Source organism: Protopterus annectens, chromosome 6.part1, assembly GCF_019279795.1.
Source record: "Protopterus annectens isolate FY-2018-M chromosome 6.part1, PAN1.0, whole genome shotgun sequence".
In the NCBI taxonomy this organism is placed as follows: Eukaryota; Metazoa; Chordata; order Ceratodontiformes; family Protopteridae; genus Protopterus; species Protopterus annectens.
This window is the reverse complement of record NC_056738.1, coordinates 440,238,508-440,265,324: the sequence shown is the minus strand read 5'-3', so window position 1 is coordinate 440,265,324 and position 26,817 is coordinate 440,238,508. Positions and strand designations below refer to the sequence as shown.

At 36.7% G+C, this 26,817-nt stretch overlaps 1 protein-coding gene across 2 annotated transcripts in view; it reads right to left on the bottom strand.

Annotated features, from left to right (window-relative positions):
• SPEG (striated muscle enriched protein kinase) overlaps positions 1 to 26,817 on the bottom strand; it is a 2,687,905-nt gene that overhangs the window by 1,871,880 nt on the left and 789,208 nt on the right. Inside the window, exon 2 of one of the 2 annotated variants that reach the window (XM_044075873.1) lies at positions 3,324 to 3,366. The exons of the other annotated variant lie outside the window; for it this stretch is intronic. Within the exon in view, the coding sequence (XP_043931808.1) occupies positions 3,324 to 3,366 (43 nt within the window). The remainder of the gene's footprint in view (positions 1 to 3,323; positions 3,367 to 26,817) is intronic. 2 annotated transcript variants of the gene reach the window in all.

Genomic DNA, 26,817 nt, shown 5'->3' with positions numbered 1-26,817 from the left:
AATGATTGGCAGTAGATTTTTACGAAATGCCAAGGTGCCATTTCAATGCTCAACCTTCAATGAAGGCACACCCATTTATGCACGCATGCCTTTCGAATGCTACCCAACCGCGGGGAGGACATGCAGACTCCACACAGATGGCACTCCCAAGCCCAGCCGAGAATCGAACAGGAGAACCTCTAAAAAACTTGACAGTAAATTACTTAAATACAAAAAATTACAATGACAGACGCTCATATTTGTTACATATAGAAAAAAATTATTGCACCTGGTAGCCTTTATATTCTCAAAATGCCTACATATAAAAAAATCAGTATCCTGAACTTCTAATGAAATGGATCATTTAAATTTGAAATTGAGTGTGTACTGTATATGGCTGATGATTGAGTTCCTTATGGGGCATATTAAGCAGACTTGCTTAAAGAAATACAAGATTTAGATAGCTCAGAAAGGCATTGCAGTTGATGATTTTACTATGAAGTTAAACACTGTAAGGCATTAGATAATGTCTCTATATAAGAACGGAGGATTGTTGCCACTAAAAAAATAAAAATAGAGACATTGATTATTTTAATAAAGGCAATGTTTTCTATTGGTTTAAGGAAATGACATCAATTATGCAACAGTGTCATAGCATTATGAATGATGGCACTGAAGCAGAAAATCAGAGAGATATTCAAGGAGCCCCAGTTTTGAAATTCCATGTTTACCAGAGTGTATGTGTCCTTTTCCTTTTCAGCAGAGCAGGGTGGCAAGGAAGAAGGAAAAATCGAGGGGGAGTTATACACTCAACGCAGGGAACTGTAACAACCAGGAGCATGCATAGAAACAGGATGCTAACATTTTTAATTTATCACCATTTCAGCTGGCAGATGTACATTTAAAAATTCTGTCAAAATGACTATCATTCATTTCAAAGTAATGCTAATTTATTAGATAAGTTAACTGAGTTGAACATGTTTGTGTGCATCTTGAACCTAAAGTTGATTTTTCACATGATGTTAACTTATAATATTTTTAAGTGACATAGTCTGTTCTGACCCACTAACCATCCTTTGAAGATTTCATGCAGATGTGTGAGAATTATATTAGGTTATTTTTTGATAAAAATAATAGAATTTTAATTAACCAATATACTAATCAAGTCAGCAGACAAAGGTGACAGGATAGCTGTAGTTGGCAGTATTGATTAATAGCACTTTAATGCTTGATATGATGTGAATATTTGTGTTCCCGTTATGCAATGTGGTATAGTTAAATTAATAGCTTTAATTCTCATATTTATGAGCTTTTTTAATGGCATTTACAATAATGATTTATTTGATTATTTTTATGTGGCTGAACCCTTGATCTCCTGTTTGTACGGTCTACCCAAAATTCACCAAGATGTGAAAGGTCCACCTATGAGGCCTGTAGTATCTGGAGATTGGACTGGATTACCAAACCTGAGAAAACATTAAGGCCCCTAGCTAGTTCTGACCCTGCAGTTTTGACAGAAACTAAAGCATTTTGGAAGGTTTTATTTGAATGGAAAAAGAATAACACTGTTTGTGATTTTTATCTAATTACAGATATTATTTCATTATTTACTAGTATATTAAATAAAAACTGCAGTGGTGGTGCTGCGGTAGCGTTGTCGCCTCACAGTAAGACGTTGTCCTGTTCGATTCTCAGCTAGAGCGTCTTCTGTGTGGAGACATGCGTGAATGGGCGTAGTGCATCAGGGCTGGCAACTTGGCACGTAAAAATCTACTGCCAATCATTAGCGGACCGGAGTTCCACTGTGGCGACCCCTAACTAGGAAAAGCCGAAAGACACAACAACAACAACTAGTATATTAAATAAAGAAGGAATTTATCAGAGGGTTTAAAAAGGGAGTATATTGAATACAGCCATTTTTAATTATGAGTGGAAAGATTTTTGTACAGCTGTTAGGGAAGGCCATTTGTATCTGGAGGCCTACTACGTCTTAAAGGTTCCACTAACCAGATGCATTTTGTATTACCAAAATATTTCCATATGGTTGACCCTACATATCATAGCCGGCCTTAGGCATAGGCTAACTAGGCAGCTGACTAGGGTGCCGCTGTAGCAGGGGTGCTTTTTCATTGTTTATTTGGTGTAAGTAGACCAGGATGGGGGCACCACGTGGTGTGGTGGGGGGTGCTGTGGTGCCCTTTTGCCTAGGGCAGCAGTCGACCTAAGGCCGCTCCTGCTACATATAGTCTGTATCCTGAAGGTGCACATCTCAAAAAATGTAAATGAAAGATATTCATCATCTTCAAAATAAAATACTGGGGTTATTTTGTCATACGAACAATGGTGTGAATCAAACTTTTCATGGCATGTATTTTAATGGATATAGTTAATTTCTATAATGTAATGTGGTCATGCTATAAAACGGGGATTTGAGATTGTATTGGTGTTTCATAAGTGTATGGTCTAGGAGAAATTTCCTTCAAAACATAATGGTTTTAACAAAGCAATCAAATGGCAAAAATTAAATAGTAGCTATAAATCCAACTTCCTTCTCCTGACCAAAAAAAACCCTCCAGTTTACAAAGATGAGAATGTAAATATTTAAACATATTCCTGAAGATTAACAATTCCTGATGACTAACAGATTAATTACTGAGTATAGAATTAAGCAATAATTTACAACTGTGCATAGTTAGATCAGGATTTACTTACTGCTGGGGTGGTTTGACCAACATATACCAACAGAAACTCTGGCCGCTCAATGGTACTTCAGCAGCCAGACTATGTTTTATTGGTATATGCTTGATTTACAGTGAGCACACTGGGTGGGCTGTCCAAACAGTGTGCTCATTTCTGAATAGTGATGAGCATTTATTGTATTATTATTAATGCAAAATTCATCCACCATAACACAAGTTCCTGTTCCATTTTGTTCAACTGCTTTCATTATTACCACAGAAGTCAAGAAATCAATTAGTAAATAATATATTCCGAGATTGTTAAACTACAGTAAAGGGCTAATTATTGTAAATGGACATCCTCAGTTTTCAGTCACACAGTGTATTTATTTTGGAAGTATGATGAATAAAAATGACAAAAAATAATAACCATTTTCCTTTAACATGCAATATGTTTTATTTTGGGCTTAACATACATAGAAAATGATACAAAATACAGACCAAACAAAATGAAAAAATAAAGGAAACTCCGGCAATGAGGTAAAAGATAATATATTTAATAGTAAAATAAATGTAAACAAAAAACTATAAAAATGAAAAAAAAAATGGGATGATCAAAAGATAGTTTAAAGAGATTACACCAAGGTTCAATGCAACCCAACGCACCATGAGTAAATCGTCCAAATGTGCGCCTGGAGTGTCCTGTTTTCTGGAAAAAAAATACAAAAGAAGAATTTAAAGATTTCTCATGTTAGTATCTACAAAACACATTTTGTTTCTGGCAACTGAACACCTACGCCCACTTTAAGTATGACTTAGCTAACTGGAATTTGTAGAGTTGAGGTCAGCATTAGAGAATAAAAATGATTTTCCTTTATATGCTAGCTTTTTGACAGTAAAACTGTGAGCTACACAGATAAGCCATTTCACACTAATGTAAAACTCCAAAGAGTACATCACTTTCCGCACATTTGAAATTTGGGCACATATGAAACCTTTATAATGGCCATACTGCGCTTGCATTTTTTGATTACTGTGCAAACACAGTTTCACTATTCCACTATTCTACAGCTGTGATGTATAACTGCTATATATGTGATCTATAGATGTGATGTATCACTGCTAGTAAGTAAAAAACCTACATACGTATAAGCTAAAGCGATATCTGATTATTAAAGTGTGTGTGTGTGTGTGTGTGTGTGTGTGTGTGTGTGTGTGTGTGCGCGCGCGTGCAAGTGTGTACGTGTACTTGCTTCACACACACGCATATATATATATATGTATCACTTTATAATCTCTAAATACTAAAATAACAAATTTTAGTATCTTGAGGCTATAAAGCTGAAAGCCCAAAAAAAAAACCCACAACCACGAAATTCAAAATCATAATCATTCACATACACACACCACCAAACAAACAAGCACAGATACACCTATACATATATATATGTGTGTGTGTGTGTGTGTGTGTGTGTGTGTGTGTGTGTGTGTGTATATATATATATATATATATAGGAATGTATTTTGGCTTTTCCCGGTTTGGGGTTGCCACAGCGGAACTGAAATCCGCTAATGATTAGCAGTGGATTTTTACGGTGCCGAGTTACCAGCCCGATGCCCAACCTTCAAAGAAAGCACACACATTCACGCACACACCTACCTGCATGTCTTTATACATGACTCGACCACAGGGAGGACATGCAGACTCCACACAGAAGGTGCTCCAGCTGAGAACTGAACGGGAGAACCTCTTGCTGTGAGACAACAACCCTAACCGCTGCACCACCACGGCCCTTTGTGTACTGAGCATAAACTCTGGATGACTAAAAGGTGCATTTATAAGTAGGTAAGGGTTGCCATGTCTGGACAGCAGAATATGGCATGGTGTCTGGTAAAAAATGGTTCTAGGAAAGGAACTGTAAGTGAAGGGAAAAGAACGAATGTCTGTAGGGTCAATCATTTATCTGCTTGTTTGTATTTCTTAAACAGAGTAAAACATTGATCCACATGGACCTTTTTTCATTTTCATACAGTAGGCAAATGGTGGCCGAGGATCTCAAAAACCTTTACCACAGGAAGTAGCCTGTTAACAGCTCGTAGCCTTACTTCTCTCTGCTAACTGAAAGATAATGGTATAGCTCATAGCCGTAACTCTCTGTTTCTCATTTTGTTATCTAAAGACATTTTACTATAAATTGAAGGAAACCCTACTGTTCTCTGTGGGTGATGTTTTCTACCAGGTATGATAGAGAAGGAATATGAACTGGCTAGAGTGTTACTATGGGAAAATAAAATTAATATTTACGTGATTAATGAAAAATTATTATGACATGACAGATCCTGAAAAAAGCATCATATAATGAAAATGTATGTTTTTATGTTACATCGTCCTAAGAAACTTTTCAGTATGTTATAGTTTTTTGTTTTGTGCATTTAGGTTAAGAAGAACAAGTTCTGATATTGACAGTATATTATGTGCATGCTTGATTAAAGTTCAGCAGTGTGTGTGAAAAATTTTAGTTTTTCAAACAATACGTTATTGTCAACAGTATTAAATGTTCAGGGCAGATTGGCAAATAAATAAATAAAAATATGCTACTGAGTAGTGTATGTAAAAACAAAATGTCAGTACACAAAGGGATATTGATTGAATTTTGAAGACAAATGGCAATTATAATAGATGACGTATTACTCTGGTGACAAGAAATGAAAGATCACATGGTTCTCTAATGCAGAAAAGTGATGGTTACATGATATACACACATAGGGTAGGAAATACACAGTGTTACTGATGGAAACCAAACTATGACATCTCTTACATGCCAACTAGATGCAGTCACAGTGGGAGATTATCATTTGTACTGGCCAAATCTCATATAAATAATATGAGAGAAAACAAAGTCAATAAAGGGAAAATAGTTTTAATCCTGGTATTCTCAGGTGGGAGTGAAGTCCTTTGAAGTAATTCATGATCTGTGAACACATGAAAGTCAAACATTGTTTTCATGGACATCTTAAGTAGGGTCAAGACAAACAAATTCTGTGGTTCTAGACTTTTGACAAAATGGTAGAGTGCCTTAAAAAGTCTCTTGAATAAATAAAACCCACTAACAAGTGTCATTGATCGAGAAAAGTAAACCAAACAAAAAAGAAGAATGAAAATAACCATAGTTTTCATCACTGGTTACAGAGAAACTTTGGACTTTAAGGAAATGAAATACAGAAGAAGCAAGACAGAATACCAGTTAAAGGAGAAAACAGTTAGACTAGGTATTCAGAATAGTGGTGGTGCTGCGGTAGCGTTGTCGCCTCACAGTATGACGTTGTCCTGTTCAATTCTCAGCTAGAGCGTCTTCTATGTGGAGACATGCGTGAATGGGCGTACCTTCGTTGAAGGTTGTGCGTCAGAGCTGGCAACCCGGCACGTAACAATCTACTGCCAATCATTAGCGGACCGGAGTTCCACTGTGGCGACCCCTAACTGGGAAAAGCCGAAGGACACAACAACAACAAGATACTGACCACCAGCTTAGTTAACAAGGAAGACATGATCTTTTTTGTATGGTACATAATGACTCAGAGAGTCAAACATGAGGGAATAGTGGGGTTTAACCATGAGGTAGGAGATGGGCTGAGGATGGCAGAGAAAAATTGGAGATAGAAAATGCACATTTATTTTTTTGAACAGTGTGAGCAGCTCAACAGATAAATTTGATGTTGGAAGATCAGAAGAGTTTGGGGTCTAGACTCACACTAGTTGCTTGGATTTCTTTTCCATCTGACACTGCAGTGTAATATAACTAGTTGCTGCACTTATGAGTGCACCATCCTTTGGATGAGAGGTTAAACTGTGATCCCATCTTCCTTTGTAGGTGTTAGCCTAGATGGATGTAAAAGGTCCCACAGTACTTATTGCAAAGAGTATGTGTGCTTTATTTACAAGCACTTATTCAGAAATCTCAATTACACATATATGCACAACAGTGAAAAATCTGATGAAGCACTTGGCACAAGATCATAAATGTAAGTGTTTCAGAGATGTAGGAAAAGCCTAATGCCAGTAACCTCTGACAGCACATGGTGGTAGTTACTAAACTGCTAATGTTGTTACACTTGTATCGGAGTCATGTTTGAATGCTTATGTACCTTCTTATAATTTTTGTTTATATTTAACTTTTGTAAATACCTATAACAATGTAATCTGTGTATTCAGTTCTGCTTCTGCATCACATTTTTCCTTAAGGTTACTTTTGATGTTGCATTCTTGAATATTTTCTAATAGGCCCAGCTGGTGGCTGAAAAGGTCTTGTACTAGCCCACCCCTGGAGTAAAGAAAGAATAAAATAAATCTAAATACTTCCAACCCCCTCTGGTTTAGTACAACCAAAACCATTACATTTTTGAAGGCATCATTCCTTTCCAATTTGTCATATACATCAGTTCTTCACACTTAACTTGAGAATTCATTTTTTTCATATGAAAAGCTATCTCTTCTTTCTTTTCCATATTATTTTGTTCATCTAATTCCATATTCATCTTACTTCTGACTTTTTACTTTACTATAACTTTTAGTACATTCCCAAAATATTTTTGCTCTCCTCTTCTGCGTCACAAGTACTACACAACCTTTTTCTCCTTCTTCTTATTCTTTACAAGTGCCCTAACTGATAACCCATTTAATGAAATCCTGTAAAACAAGTCTTACTATTCTAATCTTCCTCCAGTATTTTTTTGTTTTCCTATTGACAGTTTTATCCTTGGGAAATTGTATTTGAGTATGTACATATATATATATATATATATATATATATATATACATATATATATATATATATATATATATATATATATATACATATATATATATATATATATATATATATATATATATAAAATATCCATTAAAATCCTTCTTAATACCATTACTAATTTTTCATTATTTTTCCAAATTCAGTTTCTACAATGAAGAACTTTTTTGTAATCCTCCTTCATCACTTCTATGATCAGTTTCTGCCTTTTCTGTACAGCAGCAGATTCCCAGAATTCCCAACATTTCATGTAAGTCTCCCTAACAAACTTTTTTTTTCATACATATACAGTGGATATCAAAAACATGGTGGTAGAGTAGTAGCGTTGTTGCCTCACAGCAAGAGGTTCTCCTGTTCGATTCTCGGCTGGAGTGCCATCTGTGTGTAGTCTGCATGTCCTCCCCGCGGTCGAGTGGCCTCCGAAAGACATGCATGAATGGGTGTGCCTTCGCTGAAGGTTGGGCATTGGGCTGGCAACTCGGCACCATAAAAAAAAATCTACTGCCAATCATTAGTGGACCAGAGTTCTGCTGTGGCGACCTCTCACCAGGAAAAGCCGAAAAGACAAACAACAGTGGATATCAAAAGCATACACACCCCTGTTAAAATGTCAGTTTTTTGTGATATAAAAAAATGAGACCACTCTAAATCATTTCAAAACTTTTCCCACCTTTAATGTGACCTATAACCTGTACAATTCAATTGAAAAACAAGCAAGTCTGTTAGGAGAAAAAATATAAAAAATAAAAAATGTACAATAAGCTGGTTGCATAAGTGTGCACACCCTTAAACTAATACTTTGTTGAAGCACCTTTTGATTTAATTACAGCATTCGGTCTTCTTGGGTAGGAGTCTATCAGTATGGCACATCTTCACTTGGCAATATTTGCTCATTCTTCCTTGCAAAAGCTCTCCAAATCTGTCAGATTACAAGGGCATCTCTTATGCACAGCCCTCTGCAGGTCACCCCACAGATCTTCTATTGGATTTAGGTCTGGGCTCTGGCTGGGCCATTCCAAAACTTTAATTTTCTTCTGATGAAGCCATTGTTTTGTTGATTTGGATGTATGCTTGGGGTCATTGTCATGTTGAAATGTGAAATTCCTCTGCATTTTCAGCTTTCTAGCAGATGCCTGAAGGTTTTGGGCCAAAATTGACTGGTATTTGAAACTGTTCATAATTCCCTACACTTTGACTAAAGCCCCATTTTCAGCTGAAGAAAAGCAACCCCAAAGCATGATACTACCACCACCATGCTTCACCACGGGGATGGTGTTCTTTTGGTGATGCGAAGTGTGGTTTATGCGCTAAACGTACCTTTTGGAATTGTGGCTAAAACTTCAACCTTGGTCTCATCAGACTATAACACATTTTCCTACATGCTTTTGGGAGACGATGTATTGTTTTTCAAATGTTAGCTGGGCATGGATGTTTTTGTGTGTAAGAAAAGGCTTCCGTCTTTCAACCCTACCCCATAGCACAGACATATAGAGAATATGGGAGATTGTTGTCACATGTAGTACACAACCAGTACTTGCCAGAAATTCCTGCAGCTCCTTTGGTGTTGCTGTAGATCTCTTGGCAGCATCCCTGACCAGTTTTCATCTTGTCTTTTCATCAGTTTTGGAACGTCACTGTTGTCCCATATTTTCTCCACTTTTTAATGACTGTCTTCACTACGTTCCATGGTATATCCAATGCTGTGGACATTTTTTGTACCCTTCTCCTGACTGATACTTTTCAATAATGAGATCCCTTTGATGCTTTGTAAGCTCTCTGCGAACTATGGCTTTTGCTATAGCAGGCAACTGAGTAAATGTCAGGAAAATCCAACTAGGACAGCTGAACTTTATTTTGGGTTAATCAGAGTCTTTTTAATTGATGGATGTGTCTACCCAAGAAGACCGAATGTTGTAATTAAATCAAAAGTGCTTCAACAAAGTATTGGTTTATGGGTGTGCACATACAACAAAGTATTCATTTAAGGGTGTGCACACATGCAACCAGAGTATTGTACATTTTTTATTTTTTTATATTTTTTCCTCTAACAGATTTGTTTGTTTTTCAATTGAATTGCACATTAAAGGTGGGAAAAGTTTTGAAATAATTTATTGTGGTCTCATTTTTTATATCACAAAGATATGGCATTTTAACAGGGGTGTGTACACTTTCTATATCCACTGTATGCTTTTATAATCTAATACATATGTAACAATGCCAAATAAACGTTCTTTCTTTTATTATATGGAATACTCCTCTCTATGGGATTCAGTTTGGATCCCCCTATTATCCCAAATACAATTTGTAATCATTCCATTTTTTATCTCTGTTGGAAACATGAATACTTTTGCCATATATACTAACTTCCAAACAATATGGATTATATTAAACACAGTTTTCTCATAAACATTAATCTAAATATTTTCAATAAACATACTATCATTTTATTTCCTTTAATATCTCTCCCTTTCTCTTTGTATCATATTCTTTTCTTCATGTGTGATGCCCGATATTAAAATTTCCTGTCTTGTAAAATATAGCTCCCTAATTTTACTACATCTCCATACAACTTAATACATTAATTATTCTTCCACTATTTTTTATTTCCTTTAGCTACAATTTATTTTTTACTAATCATAAGTAAGTCATCTGCATAGCTTAATATCAAAGGTAATTCTATGCTTTCTTTATTTTTTAGCATTGCTTCTATAGTCTCCCTATTGATAAGTACCAAAACTGTGTTCACAGCTAAATTCGAATGAACTCCATTCTTTGGGCATCTCTGCCTAACATTTCTGTTTTTTCACTTGTCCATCCATTACCAGTACCTTAACTTGTCTGCTATTGTAGAAACCTTAAAACATCATTAGTTTCTAGCAACTCTATGTGCTTATAAACTCTTCTCTTTTTGTTCCTTATCAGCTGTTTTAATATATCACTAGCTATAATCTTCCTTTCTACTTTCCTTTTGTTTATATGGTCCACTAATTCATTTGTTAAAGTTATTCTTTACATTTCTTCCTTTTATTCCAAAACAATTTCTCATGCAACACCTTCTCAAATACTACATCCAAAGCATTTCTGTATTATTTTGGGGAAAAAGACTGAACCATTAATGATCTTGTTGGATCTTAAATTAAAGGGTGTATTGGACTTCTTTCAAACATTTTATGGAATTCTTCATATTTTTTAACATTTTAATATCCACTAGATGTGATGAAGATATTTTATCAGTGACAGCTGGTATTAAGAATTTCTATAGAGTTATTCCCCAAGATGTCAGTGTGGTGTGGTTCAGAAAGGTTGTTTTGGAATCAGAATTTTTAAATGAATTGGGAAATAGACTTGGTCTGTAAATGTGTGACAACATTCCTGGAGAATAATTATTTTATCTTTGAGAGTAAATTATACAGTCAACAATCTGGGATAGCAATGAGTGTTTCTTCTGCTCCAATTTTTCCAAACTTTAAATTGTGTGTTTTTCAAGCCTAGCATCATTCATTTTATTAAGTTGTATGTCCATTTTTAGATGATATTTTTATGTTAAGTTCTAGGTCTAATATAGAAGTACTATCAGATTTTATGTCATTTTTAAATTCATCAACTTCCTTTTTTAAAATTCTCATTTGAATACTCACAGAGTTTATATATGTATGTATTTATTTATTTTTTGGGATTTACATTTCAGTAAAAACACTGACAAGGGCGTGCTTGTATCAAACATTTATAGAAAGGCAACATTTAGTAATTTTTATGTTCACTTTAGTAGCAACTAACATAGATGGATGTGATGAAGGGATAGTTTATCATACGTTCGAGAATAGTTTGAAAAATATATAGTGGTAAAGCAAATGTTTTTTGATAAAGACTATCGAAGGACTTTGAGAATAGTATAATAGAAGATGTCATTAGAAACAGAGATAAATATTGTGCCCTAGTTCCAAAAAAGCATTAATTAGCATTAATCATAAAAAACAAGAATACACATGCATAAATCAATGTGTATAAGTTTTCCACAGATGTTAAGAACATGTAAGACATTTTTTCATGGCATTGGACACTATTAACATTATCTGAGGGGGTGGGAGGTAGATTTGGATAAAAAACTCATTTTATTTTTAAATGTACAAAAATTGTAAAGTACAAGCTAGAAAGCATTAAAACTACCTCTTGTAAATATATGAATGTTATTGTGGGATATGGCATGACAAGCTGTGGAAGGTGTAAACAATGTAGAGTTACTAATATAGGCACCTGGGTATCTTTTCAATCTGCACAGAAATTATTTTATTGTTCTGGTAGATTTAATTATAACATAAAGGGATCGGTATGCATGCTGCCCAGTATTTTACATTAGGAAAATACAGAAGGCTTTAAAAAATAGAATATACCAAGACACATGTGCTATCTGAAAAAGTGACACACAAAATGTGCTGTCAAGACACAATATGATTTGTTAAATCTTCAAAAAAATTGTGGATTTGTAATTAAGGGAATTAATAACGAATCAGGGGTGGGGGGCTTATTTGAAGTAATTTGTTGTTGAGGAGAGACTCATATTAGCAGAATTATTTTAATTCTGGTAAAACACCTAGTGTAAATGAAAAGTTCCTACTGCTTGTATTATAAAAGATAGGCAAAATTGTTTTTAAAGCAATCAGTGAATAGGGTTATATAATGACATATGATAAGGGAAACACATATAAATGGAAAATGTGATAAGTATTTTATTCTAATGAAATCTGAATAATAGCTGAAGAAAAACTCTTAATAAATGTAATTTCTCTTTGTTGGATGTTTACCTTATTGTCTACATTTTGTTCTAAGGGTTTGCTTAATGTTCTGTGGGCAACTGGCATTGGAGCTTGAGCTGGACAAAAATTTTGGATTATCATTTTAATTTACATAATGTTACTGGTCTCCATTTTTGCAGTTAATACTTTTGCCTTTTTCCCACAAAAAAAAAGTATAAGACCTAAACACAGCTCCTCATCCTTAAAACCATCGTTTACCCCATTAATTTATTGCTTCTAAATGCATAATTTTTCTACTTCCACCATTTTGTTGTAATACCCCTACCCCATCCCATCTTCACATGGCAAAAATCTGCATCCTTCATACTTTTATCATACCATTCAGTATGGCTATTGTTACTTCCTTCTCTGACATAACCCTCTCATTCCATTCTATTTTTTATGCCTTCCAATAAACTTTTCTCTCCACTCTTTTCAGTTTTCACTATACGAACTCTTCACATACCCTATTACAGCCTCTGTTATTTTATTCTGTTCTTTCAGAACAGCATCATCACTCACATTTACATGTAATGTTAGACTTTCCTGTTTCTTTACTCTTTTTATCTAAATATGGTGCCACTTCATCTTTCTTATTTTTAATGTATATCTTTGGATTGAAATTACATCTTTGATTTTCATATTGTTCATTTCCTTTAGCACATTTCATTTCGTAAATATTTTATATCTCCTTTATCTATTGCTTTCTCAAATTATTTTATTTTTCATATGTATAAATATATACGCATGTGTGTGTGTATATATATATATATATATATATATATCACCAACATCCCATTTCACTGAAACCCATTTCACTGACAGCCTCATTTCACTGACAAAAGTAATCAGGGCAAAAACCTGGGATGCCCCCCCCTCCTGTTGTCTGCTGTGGAGTTGTAATATATAGTTAGGGGTGTGGGCACCCCCCCCAAGTTTTGGCTGGCCCCACCTTGAAAGTGTTGTCAGTGAAATGAGCTGTCAGTGAAATGGGTTTCAGTGAAATGGGATGTTGGTGAATATATATATATATATATATATATATGTGTGTGTGGTATGTGTATGTAGATATACACATACACACACACACACACACACACACACACACACACACACGTGTGTGTACATACCAATATTATGTCACTCATAATCAACGTATCAATACATTTTACTTTGTTTACTGTTTATTCTGTTTTGTCTTTGCTTCATAAAATGGTCTCATGTTTTTATTTCACACACAGATTGTCCGACATTCATCAGCTTACTTAATTTGTGACCTGCTCATGTATATCTTTTAATACCCTTTCGCGCTTTCTTTATCCCTCTGTCTCTCCTAATAACTTCATTTTCACTGAAAACTGTCAATACTGCATTCTCTCCTATGAAGCATACTGCCTTGCTCCTCTATTGTCTTTGCTGCTTCCAAAAACAAAAATAATTCTAGTTAAGTTTTTGCTATACCTCTTCTTTGTGCATACTATCTTTGTTTTGTTATATTCATCTCTGTACACTATGTCATTTCTTTAAATGTTTATATTGCTGGACATATTCCTCCCTTTTAAATCTGCCACAATGTCAATACCCATATCTGAAAAAAGATATGTTTTCATTCTTTTAAAAAACGTGTTATTTTAATTACATCCATATATGCATACATAATTATTAACTTTACTATGCTTTGTCTTATTCTACAGTCTATCAACATTCTCTATATTTTTGCATTACTTAGTGTGTACTTATCCTTTAAATCATTCTTAAGTGCCTTTATACTTAGCAGTGTCTGTTTGATATATTTAGTCACTTCCTCTCTTTGTATAAATTTGTTGAATTTCCTTGATACCGCTCATCCTGCTGCAGTGGTTGCCACTGCCCTGTGTAGACACAAGCACTTTGAACTAAAAATGTCCCTATAAAACTACTTCTCAATAGTCCCTGGTTCTTAGTTGAGCATAGAGCAACTACTTCTTGTGTTGAGGACCACCATCCCATGAGATTAGCCTTAGATAGTCTTGATAGAACTGCATACCTGGACACCTCCCAAGCTAGCCAACTCTAGACCCGCTCATGTACCATCGCCTAGTTAAGAAGTGATAAGGATCTGAAGGTATGAATAGGCACTCTGCTAAGATCTCTGCAGCTGTTTTGGTGGATATGGGTGTCCTGAGGTGATGTAGCTATTCTGTCATGTTTACTGACAACCACCTAATTCCTAAACAATCTGACATGTTACGTAAGAGATGTAGTTATACAATGTCACTAGAGACAAGGCTCTCTCATACAAGCACTTATAATACCAAAACAAGTTGTAGAAACACAAAGACTACACCCACCAAATATACTTTATACCAGACATAAACCCACACATTCTGTGTCTCTTAAATGTAATCTTCCTAAACCCCAAAGGCCTCTCAGACATTGCACCCACAATAAATATCCTCAGCATTCGCAAAAGCACTCTACCAAAACAACACCCAACATGACACATTCAACCACATTTTGTGACATCTCAACTTTTAAGCTAATAAGGCAAAATACAAAACCCAGTAGTTTGGTCATAGTGGACACCATTGTGAGATACAAAGATGTCCTACTCACGAGGCTGAGTGAGGAGAGAGTCATGGTCAGTTGTCTAGATCAAGCACACACTCAGGTCATTGAACCAGAAGTACCAGAATGACTCAGTCATAGTCCATGTGGGTGTAAACATCGTGAGATGTACCTCCTAGGACGGTATGGACAGACACATAGTGTTGCTCTTGAACTGTGTGTCCCAGCCTGGTGTGAGCCTAGCATTGAACAACAGTCTTTCTTCTTCAAGGATGCTGTCACAATGTAAACATTAGATAATTGACTTTAACAAGTGGCTTAGTTTTTGATGTCATTCAAAGGGGGTGCAATATTTGTCAGCCTGGTAGGATATGGTAGACAGACCATGCAGATTTTCCAAGGATGGTCTTAACATTGTCCCTTTAGGCCTTTGTATATTGTCTAAAACCTTGTTTTTCCCCTTAGTGTCCTTTTTAGGAATTGCTAGTCTGATAAACCTTCCAACATAGCAAACCAACACAAGGGCATCTTAAGATGTTACTGCTTAATGCCAGGAGTCTAAACAAGAAACTCTACCACCACATGCCTCAGCCTGGAGAATGTAAACATTTGTGGAGTTACTGAGACTTGGTTTAAAGTTGCAGAGAGTACCCTGTGTAGGCAACAATGCCTGACACATATTTAGGCCACCTACTGCACAGATAGAGAAGAAAGTTGAAGGTGTCTCAATTTACACCAAAACCTTGCACAGCTCAAGGCTGGTTAATACGTACAATGCAATTGAGCTTCTCCACATCAAAATTACCATAGGCAAAGTCAAATATCATAGCCTTGAAAGCTATAGCTTCTCCTCCATAACCCAAGAAACCCACAACACATATTTAAATATACCAGGGGCACTCCACATTCAACCCAACACCATAGTTATGGGTGACTTTAACTACCCCGTTATAGACTGCGAATCATATATTACCTCTAATATGCATGTCCAGAGGTTCCTAGACTTTATACGTATATGTACCCTGGATCACCTAGTATGTAAACCCACTAGGGATGCAAACATCATTGACCTGGTCCTCACAAACCTAGGAGAATGTAGCATCATGTCTAAATATGTTGACATCACTGGTCAAGCTGGGTCATAAAGCTGTCTCTTTGAAATAAAAATGAAAACCCAGATCATCAGTTAGCTCTGGAACTTTTAGGAACTATTCTAAGGCAAACTTCCTATTAAGTGGCACCTTGGCAAAATTCCAAGCTTCCCAAACCCTTAAAACACCATTGCCTATATGGAATTTTTCACAGAAATCCTGTATAATCATATTAATAGCTAGATACAGATAGCTGTACCCACCCATTACAAACTCAGGACTAACTCAAAAAATAAACCACCCTGATGGAATCCAAACATCAGTAGGCTGTACAGCAAAAGGACAAAAATCATGGTAAAAATAAGAAGGCACAATAACCAGCAGGGTAAAAAAAACTCTGTCCTCCATTTAAGGAAGTAACTCAAGGGGTTTATCAAGTCTAACAAAGCCAAATTTGAGGTACAAAAAGTCTCCCTAGCCAAGGACAATCACAACATTTTCTTTATCTATGAAAATGGAAGATGCACAACAATTTGCTGAATTAATTGTAAATGGAACCCCCCCCCCCATTATAAGCCAGAAGAGATAGCAAACATGCTGACCAGCAAATTTAGCTGCAGCCCTCCCCCCAGCACCCCTCAGGAAATTCACACATGGGCTACCCCTTCTCTGTAACAGGATTCCCATCCTTGTGAAGCAAAGTTCTTCCCTGCACATATTCATTTAAAACTTGGATCTGTGGATGGGAATCATAAATTTACTACAGGTCTGGTGCATATATCTGTAGTAGAGAGATGACAGTTAGAAATGCTCAGCCACTCATACCCAAGTTTATATACCTCCACAAAATCTAAAGAACCAATACCTTTCTAATATTTCTGGGAAGCACGCTTAGGCTTAAAAAGGCCCTTTAGGATCATTAGCTTAGCATTCTCCTATAATCCTAAATGTATTGCAACATCTACAAACTTTGTTTTACACTATTAATAATCAAAGCAATTCTACTTCTTTCTTTTCCCCTTACTCCAAATCATATAATTTCCTAAAATGTTTAAACCTATAACTTTTTATTTTCTTGTAAAATCTTCTTTCAACCCCTGCACCATCCATACATTACAACCTTCTTAATTCACTTTAGTACTATCTACAGTCATATAAATGTACCCGTTCCTTTCTTTTTTAACCTATCACCTATTTAATCCGTTACACTATCACCTTGTTCCTTCTACTTTTAACATTTTCATTAGCCATTTTCACTTTTCCCTGTTCAGCAATATTTATCTTATTTTCAGATTCAATCTCATCATCATCATCATCATCAAAAAAAAAAAAAACAGTTCTCTTCTCTCAGATATTATTTCACTTTTAGAAACGACAGGCATATCATCTGCTTTATTTTGCATTCTTCTTTCTTTCCCTCCTCCCTTTTGGCATCTCATAGTAGTCAAACCACAGGATGTCCTTCTATCAAACACCTTGTTCATTTCATTTTGTAGATTATTGAGGTGTCCCTTTTCACTACACTGACTTCAATGACTTGTATCATAGTCACTTATTGTCATTCATCACCACAGAAGTAGCACATTTTGGTATTTTGTTAATGTTTTTCTATTTCAACTTTGTATTTTAATGTTTATAATTGATACTTGCGTATTAAAATCAATACAAATATTTTCCAAAAAAAAAGTAACACATTTTGGTTGCCCTATATCATACATTTCCAGTTTTTTTCATTCATAGTTTTTATATGCGAATATTCTTATATATATTATACAGCCCTCCATTCTTCAAATGTTTTACAGCTGCAATTGGTATGTTTATCAGTAACAGAATGAGCTACTCTATTAAGTTGCAATTGGTAACTGATTCACCAAACTCACAGGTTAGTTCTAGCTTAGCATTGCTGTTTAGCACACAAGATCTCTCTGCCATGTTGCTGCAGCATCTCAAAGTCCTTCCCCCTACTTATCAAAGAGTGGGGTAACCAAATTTGCCCTAGTCAGTATGAGTGTCACCTCATGTCTTCACACTGGCCTAGTGGAATAAACCCAGTCAACAAAATGTAAAATGTGTAATAGGAGACAGAATGGAATTATCAGTCACTATCAAATGTGTAAACAAAAAATGTTGTTTATTTATTTCACTGGATAAGAGGGTTGACTCAGTAAACCATTTTCATAATGACCTCTGCACAATGCAGTAAGGCAGTGTTGTAAACACAAGTTACAAAGAGTACAATATTCGGACTGTGGTGGTGGTGCTGCGGTAGCGTTGTCACCTCACAGTAAGATGTTGTCCTGTTCGATTCTCAGCTAGAGCGTCTTCTGTGTGTAGACATGCGTGAATGGGCGTACTTAAAGATTGTGCGTCAGAGCTGGCAACTCGGCACGTAACAATCTACTGCCAATCATTAGCGGACCAGAGTTCCGCTGTGGCGACCCCTAACCAGGAAAAGCCGAAAGACACAACAACAAAGAGTACAATATTCGGAGTACATAATGTACGAAGCAGCGTTGTCTTCCTGCAGAAAAAAAAGTATATCTTTTTTTCCTCCACCAACAAAGTTTCAACCAGTTTTGTTTATCCACTTGTAGTTTATTTAGGTCTAACTTAGCGAAACCCCTCATGCATTCATTTGCTAAACAAATCATCATTTCCGAAATAGGAAAAACAATAATGCAGTCTTGTCTTAACTCCAGTGATATTTCCTTGTAATACAAAACCTTTTCAAGCATCTCTGAAGAAAATTTTTTCCATACTCTATTAAGTTCAATACTTCGACATTTGCATGAGAATTATTATTGCTACTGTCTTGCTGCAAAACTAAAACACAGAATTGTTCACTGCTCGCTAAAACCACACAGAGAAGATACCCTTATTTTAGAAAAACATTTGACTTATCTGTAACAGTATTTGTCTTTTCCAGACTTTGGCCAACAATTTAGAGCACATTGCCTATGTGCATAAGAAGTGTCCACCAAATGTCTGTATTTAGAAACACACTGTTTCTTATCTAACATCTTTTTGTGCGTCTGCTTTAGGGACAATAGATAGCTTGGCAACTTTACTAGCTTGCCACCAAATATTTAAGCAGGTATTTCTCTTAGAATTAATGATGTTCATCATATGATCACTGCTGCAGTTTCCTTAGCTATATAGATTATATCCTGCTTAGGATATAACCACTGACCAGCTTCCAAAGGCTAAGGGTAGCCTCCATTAACCCAGACCATTGGCAGCTCGAGCAGAGCTATAGAAAATCGTTGGCTTGGGTGCCAAGCCCTTAAGAGCTTTCCTGCCACTGAGTACTCCTCTTGTTGGCTTTCAGGGATCGATAGTTTGCTAGAGTTTCTCCATTACTAGCAGATAAGGTGGTTTCAGGGGAAAAGAAACCTTCCACAATTTAGTTTATACTAGAAACTTTATATTTTTCTATGAAAGTGTTTATTTTAGGTTAGGAATTTTGTTTCTTGTACTGTCAATCAACTTTCCAGTGCCAGACTGTTGTTCTTCTTTTTATTTCATTATAAAACTTGTTAAAACTTTAGTTGAATTTACTTTTTTGTGAAAAAAAATTAATGTGTTTAGGGGCTGGAGTAAGTCTATATTGTGCTTCATTCTCATCTTTACATGGAACAACTTACCAGATGTTCTTCATATTGATCACTGCTGCAGTAGTTTAGCCTATAAGGGTTATAAACTATAAGGATATAACAGCCAGCCAGCTTCCAAAGTTCAGGACACCTTCCACATGCCCAAATCAGTAGTCAGCTCAAGCTGAGCTGATTAAAGAAGTAGATTTGGACACCAAACTTTTCCTAGCTTTCCTGACACTGAAGAATGTGCTCCTCTGAGGCTTTCAAGGATTGATGGTTGGGTTGTGTTGTTACTTTGTTGGGAAAATAAATTCCCTTTTGGGGAAAAAACATTCCTGTTAAAAAATAAATGTTTGTTTGATAACCCTTTCCTTTTTAGGAAAGCTCTTTTATATAGCTAGGAGGTTGTGTTTTAGCAAACTTGTCACACGACTGTACTGTACTTTTAAATGGAAGTGCTTTTGTTTCTGTCCGTTTAAAACTTGTTTATAGTATTTAAGAAACATTTTTTCTGTGGAGAAATTGTGTATCCGATGCCTTTTTTCATCCGATTCAACCTTTAGGTTATCGGATCCAATCTCTGTACCACTCAGAAGCTATGGATCCAGGGCTCTGACTACTCCCGTACCCATAATGCCCCATATTTCCCCAAAATACCTCAGATCTCATTTGTTACCTGAGCAAAATCATACATCTTCAAGGGCTCTCACAAAAAAAATCAAGCTAAGTCTTGGGTTATTTATTTCAGTGCCTTTCTTGTCCTAGTTCTTATTCTTTTTCTATTCTTCAACCCCCCCCCCCCCAAAAAAAACTTAAAAGTTAAAACTAGACTATAAATTTAAAGCTTCAAACTTAGATAGCTTAATTTTTCTATTATTATTTCTTGCTGTAGTGTTACAAAACACTTTACTTAGGTTATTTTGTAGTTAAAATTTGAGTTTTGTTAACAATGTAGATATCATTTATGTATGGGTGTTCTGAATTCATAGCTCTCAAGGTTCCAAGATTTAAAAATGGTATGGCCTTTGGCAACAAGATCCTGCTGCAAAATCCGCATTCTGTTTTTGTGTACTGCCTAGTAGCAGCACATTCTGATGTAGAATGTGAGGCTTGTGCCTCCTTCAGTACCAGGTCTTACAAGATCATAGAGATACATTAGTTTAAAAATAATTCCTGCTCAGTTGGGAGTCACTCCTCAGTCTTCGGCCTCTACTCTTGTTTCCCCAGCCAAAACAGTGGCAAAAACTAAGCCCAAAAGAAAAATACAAAGAGAAGTCCAAGGAGAAAGACAAGGATTTTGATGAGGTCAGAGAAAACCAGAAATCAGTCTCCAAATCCATCAGAACTCTTGGGTCTTGCATTGAAAGTTTCAAAGCAAGCAGATACAATTCCTAGTCAGATCCAGTCACCTATGGGGAAGACTCCTCCTAGCTTTTCAATGAAGCCAGTAAGTCGTTGGCTGCATTCTCCATTTTTTACAGAAGAGACATTCTTAGAGATCACCTTCAGCAGCATCATCACTGAAGTCCTTTAGTTCATCGTGGAGCATTACTGAGGAAGGGGTTGACAACATGGTGCAGAGATTCCTCCAGACACAGATCCAACTGGAAGTTCTCCCAGCACCATCCCCATTAGGCACACCATGCGCAGGTCTATCTCTCACTCCATTGATATTACCTATTCCATTCTAACCACTGGATCTGACTCTGACAGTGCTACCTACTGTCTTAACTCTGATTCTGTCAGATTGGGATGAGTCTTAGAGCTAAAACTTCATTGCTGGGACACTGGCGTTGAGTTGACTCCAAAGATTTTGGATCTGTCTCTTCCCCATGAAACCTCAGAGCTCTATAGCTCTAATTCATTGTTGGCTTTGAAGCTGGGTTGGAGTGGAGGAGGCTCTTCCTACACCTCTCTCTCTCTCTCCCACTCTTTCTGGTGCTTCAACAAAGTATTAGTTTAAGGGTGGACACTTATGCAACCAGCTTATTTTACATTTTTTATTTTTTATATTTTTTCCCCCTAACAGATTTGCTTTTCAATTGAATTGTACAGATTATAGGTCAGATTAAAGGTGGGAAAAGTTTTGAAATGATTTATTGTGGTCTCAGTTTTTTCATATCACAAAAACCTGGCATTTTAAAAGGGGTGTGTACACTTTTCATATCCACTGTAGATGTTGGACATAATCAAACTCCCACAGCTTCACTGAAGATTTCAAATACCTTTTGGAAAGGAAACTTTTTATTGAGGCCTCCTATAAAGGATACATTCCTCCATGGGTCATAACTGTCATGCCTTAACTCAAGCTCCCTTTTAGCCAGAAGCTACAGCAGATCTAAAATTCCCTTCATGGAAAACCATGTTTCTGGTGGCAATTACATCTATGAGAAGGATCTCCAAATTGCTAGCATTTTCTTTTAAACCCACTTACTTGATCTCCCATAGGGATAGAGTGTCTTTGAGAATAAATCCCACTGTCATTCCAAATGTGATATCTGAAATGAACCATAAACTATTAATCTATCAGTGTTCTTTCCAAAATTTTCTAACAAAGGAGAGTCTAACTTACATTTACTAGATGTTCACAGATGACTCAGATTTTATTTCCACAGGACTAAAGATTTTAAAAGATCTGATCAACTATTTGTTGCTTTCTGTAAGGCCAAACTAGGCCAAAGTGTTTCTAAGGTAATTCTGTCTAGGTGGCTTTCTGATTGTATAGTTTTTGTGTACAAAAAGCTGGGTCTGTCATTCCTCAGAAACAAAGAGCTCATTCTACAAGTTTTGTAGTTATTTCTACTGCCTTCACGTGCAGGATTCCTATTGTTGAAATTTTTGGTCGAGCGACTTGGTCCACTGTCTACACATTTGTATGTCATTACAAGCTGCATGTACAGTCTAGATTCTGTACATACTTTGGATCCATCATTCTCAGGAATATCCTTCCTTGATACCTCCCAGGGTTTGGTAGCTAGAAAATTTGTCCCAAAGTTTGAAATGGATGAAAAAAAAGCAACATTGGATATGGAAGTTACATAAGTAACACAGCGATAGAGCCATGTTGTCTAGTTTTCATTCATTTCAATATTCTTTCCTCCTTCCCCTTTCCAAATTTGACACTTGGTTGTCAGCTGGCTTCACTCTCTTCATGTTCTATTCTTTGTCTAGATTATCAGCTATTCCCTTTTCATTAGCACGGTGAGAAATTTTATATTGATGAGCAGGCAAACTCAATCTGAGTTATTTTGTGGAAAGACGGAATTATAGGTAGGGGAGTCAGGGTCCTGGATCCACAGCTTTTGAGACATGCCAAGGTCAGATCTGATTGGATCTGATAACTCAAAGGTTGAAACAGATGAAAACAAGACAATACAGATCTGTCATTATGGTAAGGGTATAACTTTCATTTCTTTTACTTTTTGGAGCTGGCAAAGTGCTCTCGACTGTGGTTTTCTGTGAAAAATGTGATGTTTAAAGACTTTAAACTTTTACTGGCTTTTGCTGCTTGTTTACCTCACGAAAAAGGCACCATTTTCGACTTGACCATGCAACAAACTGTCAGTCCCATGGTCTGTCCTTCTTTCAACTACAAAAAAGAAAATAATTAAGTAAACAGCCTTTGCCACCACAGCAGGCTAGGAGTTTGCTTCAGCAGGAGGTGGGAAACTAAGCTGTGAACAGTAGTTGTAACTCAGAGCACTCCTCTTTTACTTGAAATTCCACTTTTGTAGCACCTACAGCCACTACGGACAGGCGTTTACTCACTGCCTCTGTGACTGTTGGGGTCCCTTCAGTGGCCAAGGGAGAGGCACTCTTGTCAGGGAAGGCTTCAGTATTTTGTCAGAATGTTGTGCCCCTCCCTGGAGAAGCTGGTGCTGCCATTAATAAAATGCTGGCCCTGTTTTTTCCTATCAAAAAGAAACAGAAAACTAAACATGTATCTACTTCTCCTCAATTTTCCATTGACAAGCTATTGATCCTTTTTAAAATAGTTTCCTGTAAAAGAAAGAGTGATACCCTTTTCATGAAGACATTCAAAATTTTGAATTTGGACAGGAAGATGGAGAGGCAGATACAGGCTTTTCTCCTCTGATTTCTGATTTAGATTCAGAGGAGAGCTCAGTTTTTGATTCTGCCTCTCTGAGTTTATCTTTCCCTGAGAATATTTCCAGAATGGCCTAGTATTTTCAGTTAAAGAACGCCAAGGTTTCTCAACCCCCCCCCCCCCAGAAAAATAATTTTAGTTGTTACAGAAGGAATTTACAGAACCTTTACCTATTCCTCCAGTTTTGCAAGCTTTAGAGGAAGTATGTGTGTTACTGACTGTAATTTTCCTGATAATCAGCAGGCTGTCACTAAAAAGTAAGATAGGATGTACAGAGTTCTGCAATCTTCTAGCTGCTACATCTTTAGTTAATCCCATTGCTGATAAACATTTAGTTAATTCCAGTCCTAGTCTTTCCTATAATGATCAGAAGATTTAAGTATAGTAAAAATGTGCATGCTTCTGCAACTTTGATTTTCAAAATTTTTAATTGTCAGGTTTATATGTTAAGGTTTTGTTCTGACTGATTGTTAAAGTATGAAGAATGTGTTCTCTGTATTTTTGTGTTGTGATGAAAAATCTACTTTAAATACTTTAGTTTCTTATGTTATACAAGTCACTCCTCATTGTTTACAGTGCGTATATGATTCAGTTGATACTTTTTCAAAGGCATTGGTACTGTGTTGAGGAGGTTTGCCTGACTGAGTTCTCAGAACCTCTCAGATGATAAAAATGAGATTTTAAATTCTCCTTTGGATAGGGATTAAGTTTTAGGCCATCTACTGCAGTGATTATCAAAAAGTGTGATGGGAGGGGTAAGTTAATACAGGGAATTCATAAGATTTTTTCAGCTCTCCTTTTACAAATTTTCAAAGGGATTCTCAAACTCATCCATTTTTGGCAAAAAACAAAAGAAACAGTCTCAACATAATGCAGGCAAAGAGATGTTTCAGCTAAAATGGCAAGGGAGTTCCAGAAAGCATTCAGGACCCCCCCCCCTAAAGCCAAGAACAGTCTAACAAGTCAAAATGACTATTTAAGGGACCTTGACCCTCCACCCCCATCCTGGCAGCCCATTTTTCCTTCCAGAAAATTCTGAATCTTCACTTTTCTCTTTAGCAGCAGACAGTTTCAGACAAATGGGTTCTGAAGATCATTCATCAGCGCTACAGGTGGCAGTGTGAGGAAATTCCTACTTTCCAGGGGGTAATCCCTCATCCGTCAGACCAGACTCTTTTAGCTCCGCCTGTCCATGATGTGCTGTCCCAGGAGTGATATAACTGGTTCCCCCTTCCCAGGTGGAAGAGGTATTTATTCAAGGATGTTTTTAGTGCCAAAAAAGAAAATGCATGGAGACCAGTTTTTGTAATAGTGCCCATGTTCAAAATGCTTCACTTCACAACCTGTTACCTTTTCTTCCTCATTCAAGTTTCCTAGCAACTCTAGATTTAAAAGATGGTTATCACCACATCCCTATTCATCCAGACTTCATGCATTTCTTAAGCTTCTGTGTGTCTGGATCACATTATCAGTTTTCTGCCTTACCCTTTGGATTTTCCGCTGCACCACGAGTGTTCACAGTGTCTGTCTAACTCCAGTTGTAGCTCATTGCAGGCTGCAGGGTATCCACATTTTGCCATTTTTAGATAATTTGCTTATCTTTACAGAGTCTTTTTCAAAATGTCAGGAATCTCTGTCTCTTGGGTGAGAGATCTCTTGCACAAGCTGGGATTCCAAGTGAACATTCAAAAGTAGTTTTTGATGCCTTCACACAGAAAAATGTTCCAGAGGTGTCAGCTACATAACTTACTTCACACAACTTTTCTTTCACAGGAAAAATAGATCAATATCTAGATCTGTCTCTAAGATTTTTCAATCAGGCTTCAGTTAGGGTGAGGGAATACATCAGAATTTTGGGTCTCGTGCATCTGGATTCTTATAATACCCTCTTTATTAGAAAAATACACTGGTATCTGAAGTCTCTGGTGTGAGCACCAACATCCTTTGTCTTTTCAAATCCCAGTGCTGGGGTTTGTCAGATGATAAATCACTTGGTGGAGACAAATATACTGAAATCCAGGTCTCCCTTTTTCCCTCCATGTTCCAAATCAGTCAGTCCCCACAGATGCCTTGGACTTTGGTTGGGGAGCTGTTTCAGGAGGGATATGAGCGCAAGCTCTGTGGGACACCAAAGGCAGACAAAAGCATATAAATATAAAAGAGATGTTTCCCTGGTCAAGGCAGTCAACTCTCTGAATCATCTTTGATCCCTGGGACCTTTTCAAGTTGTTACAGACAATGCCACATTAATGTGATACATCAACAAGCTAGGGAGAACCTCATTGCACCCCCTTTGCTGACTAGCTATGATAGCTTAGGATATAGTTTCACAGTGCAGTCTCACTATGCAGGCATCCTACATTCTGTCAGAGCAAAATTTTGTGTCAGACAAGCTGAGCAGGAAAAGGACAGACCCACATGCAAGGAAACACAATCAGGGTGTCTTCCAAGATTTGATTAATCTGTGTGGAGTTCCTCAAGAAGACCCATTTGCCTCTTATCTGAATAATCAGCTGGCACAATTCTGCTCCAGGACTCCATGCAAGAAGGCCCTAAAGATAGATGCTTTTCCTTGGGCAGGAATGTTCCTGTATGCTTTTTCACCCTTTCTGTTGATATTTACTGTATTTCTGAAAATTCAGACGGAATCCTCCAAGATCATTGTGTTGCCTTCCTTCTGGCCTAGACAACACTGGCTCTCCTTTCTTTTGGACATATATAGGGGCAGTTACCACAAGCTTCCTCACAGACTGGATATACTCACACAAGATCAGAGGTATGTGTTACACCGCAACCCCAATCAACTTCACCTGACTGCCTAGATGACAGGGTATTAATTCCCTTTAGGTACCTGTTTACTGAGGACATGCAGCGGGTACTAATGAAGTCAAGAAAGCCTCATACTAAAGTATCATATATTAGCAAATGGAAAAGGTTTTCTAGTTGGTGCCAACAGCATAACCAGCACCCATTCAGGGCTAGCTGTTCTCTGTTTTTACAGTATTTGTGTGAGTTACTGTCCAATAACCTTTCTTATTCCTACAGCAACATTTATTTATTGGCCATTTCATCGTGTCTGCCCATGGATACTCCTCTTTCAATGCATTCTCATGTTAAAATGTTTTTGAAAGGGGGTTTGTATAAGATGCCTCCTAGAAAACTGGAGGCCTATCCTTGGGATGTTAATTTTGTGTTAGAGAAGCTAACACTTACTCTG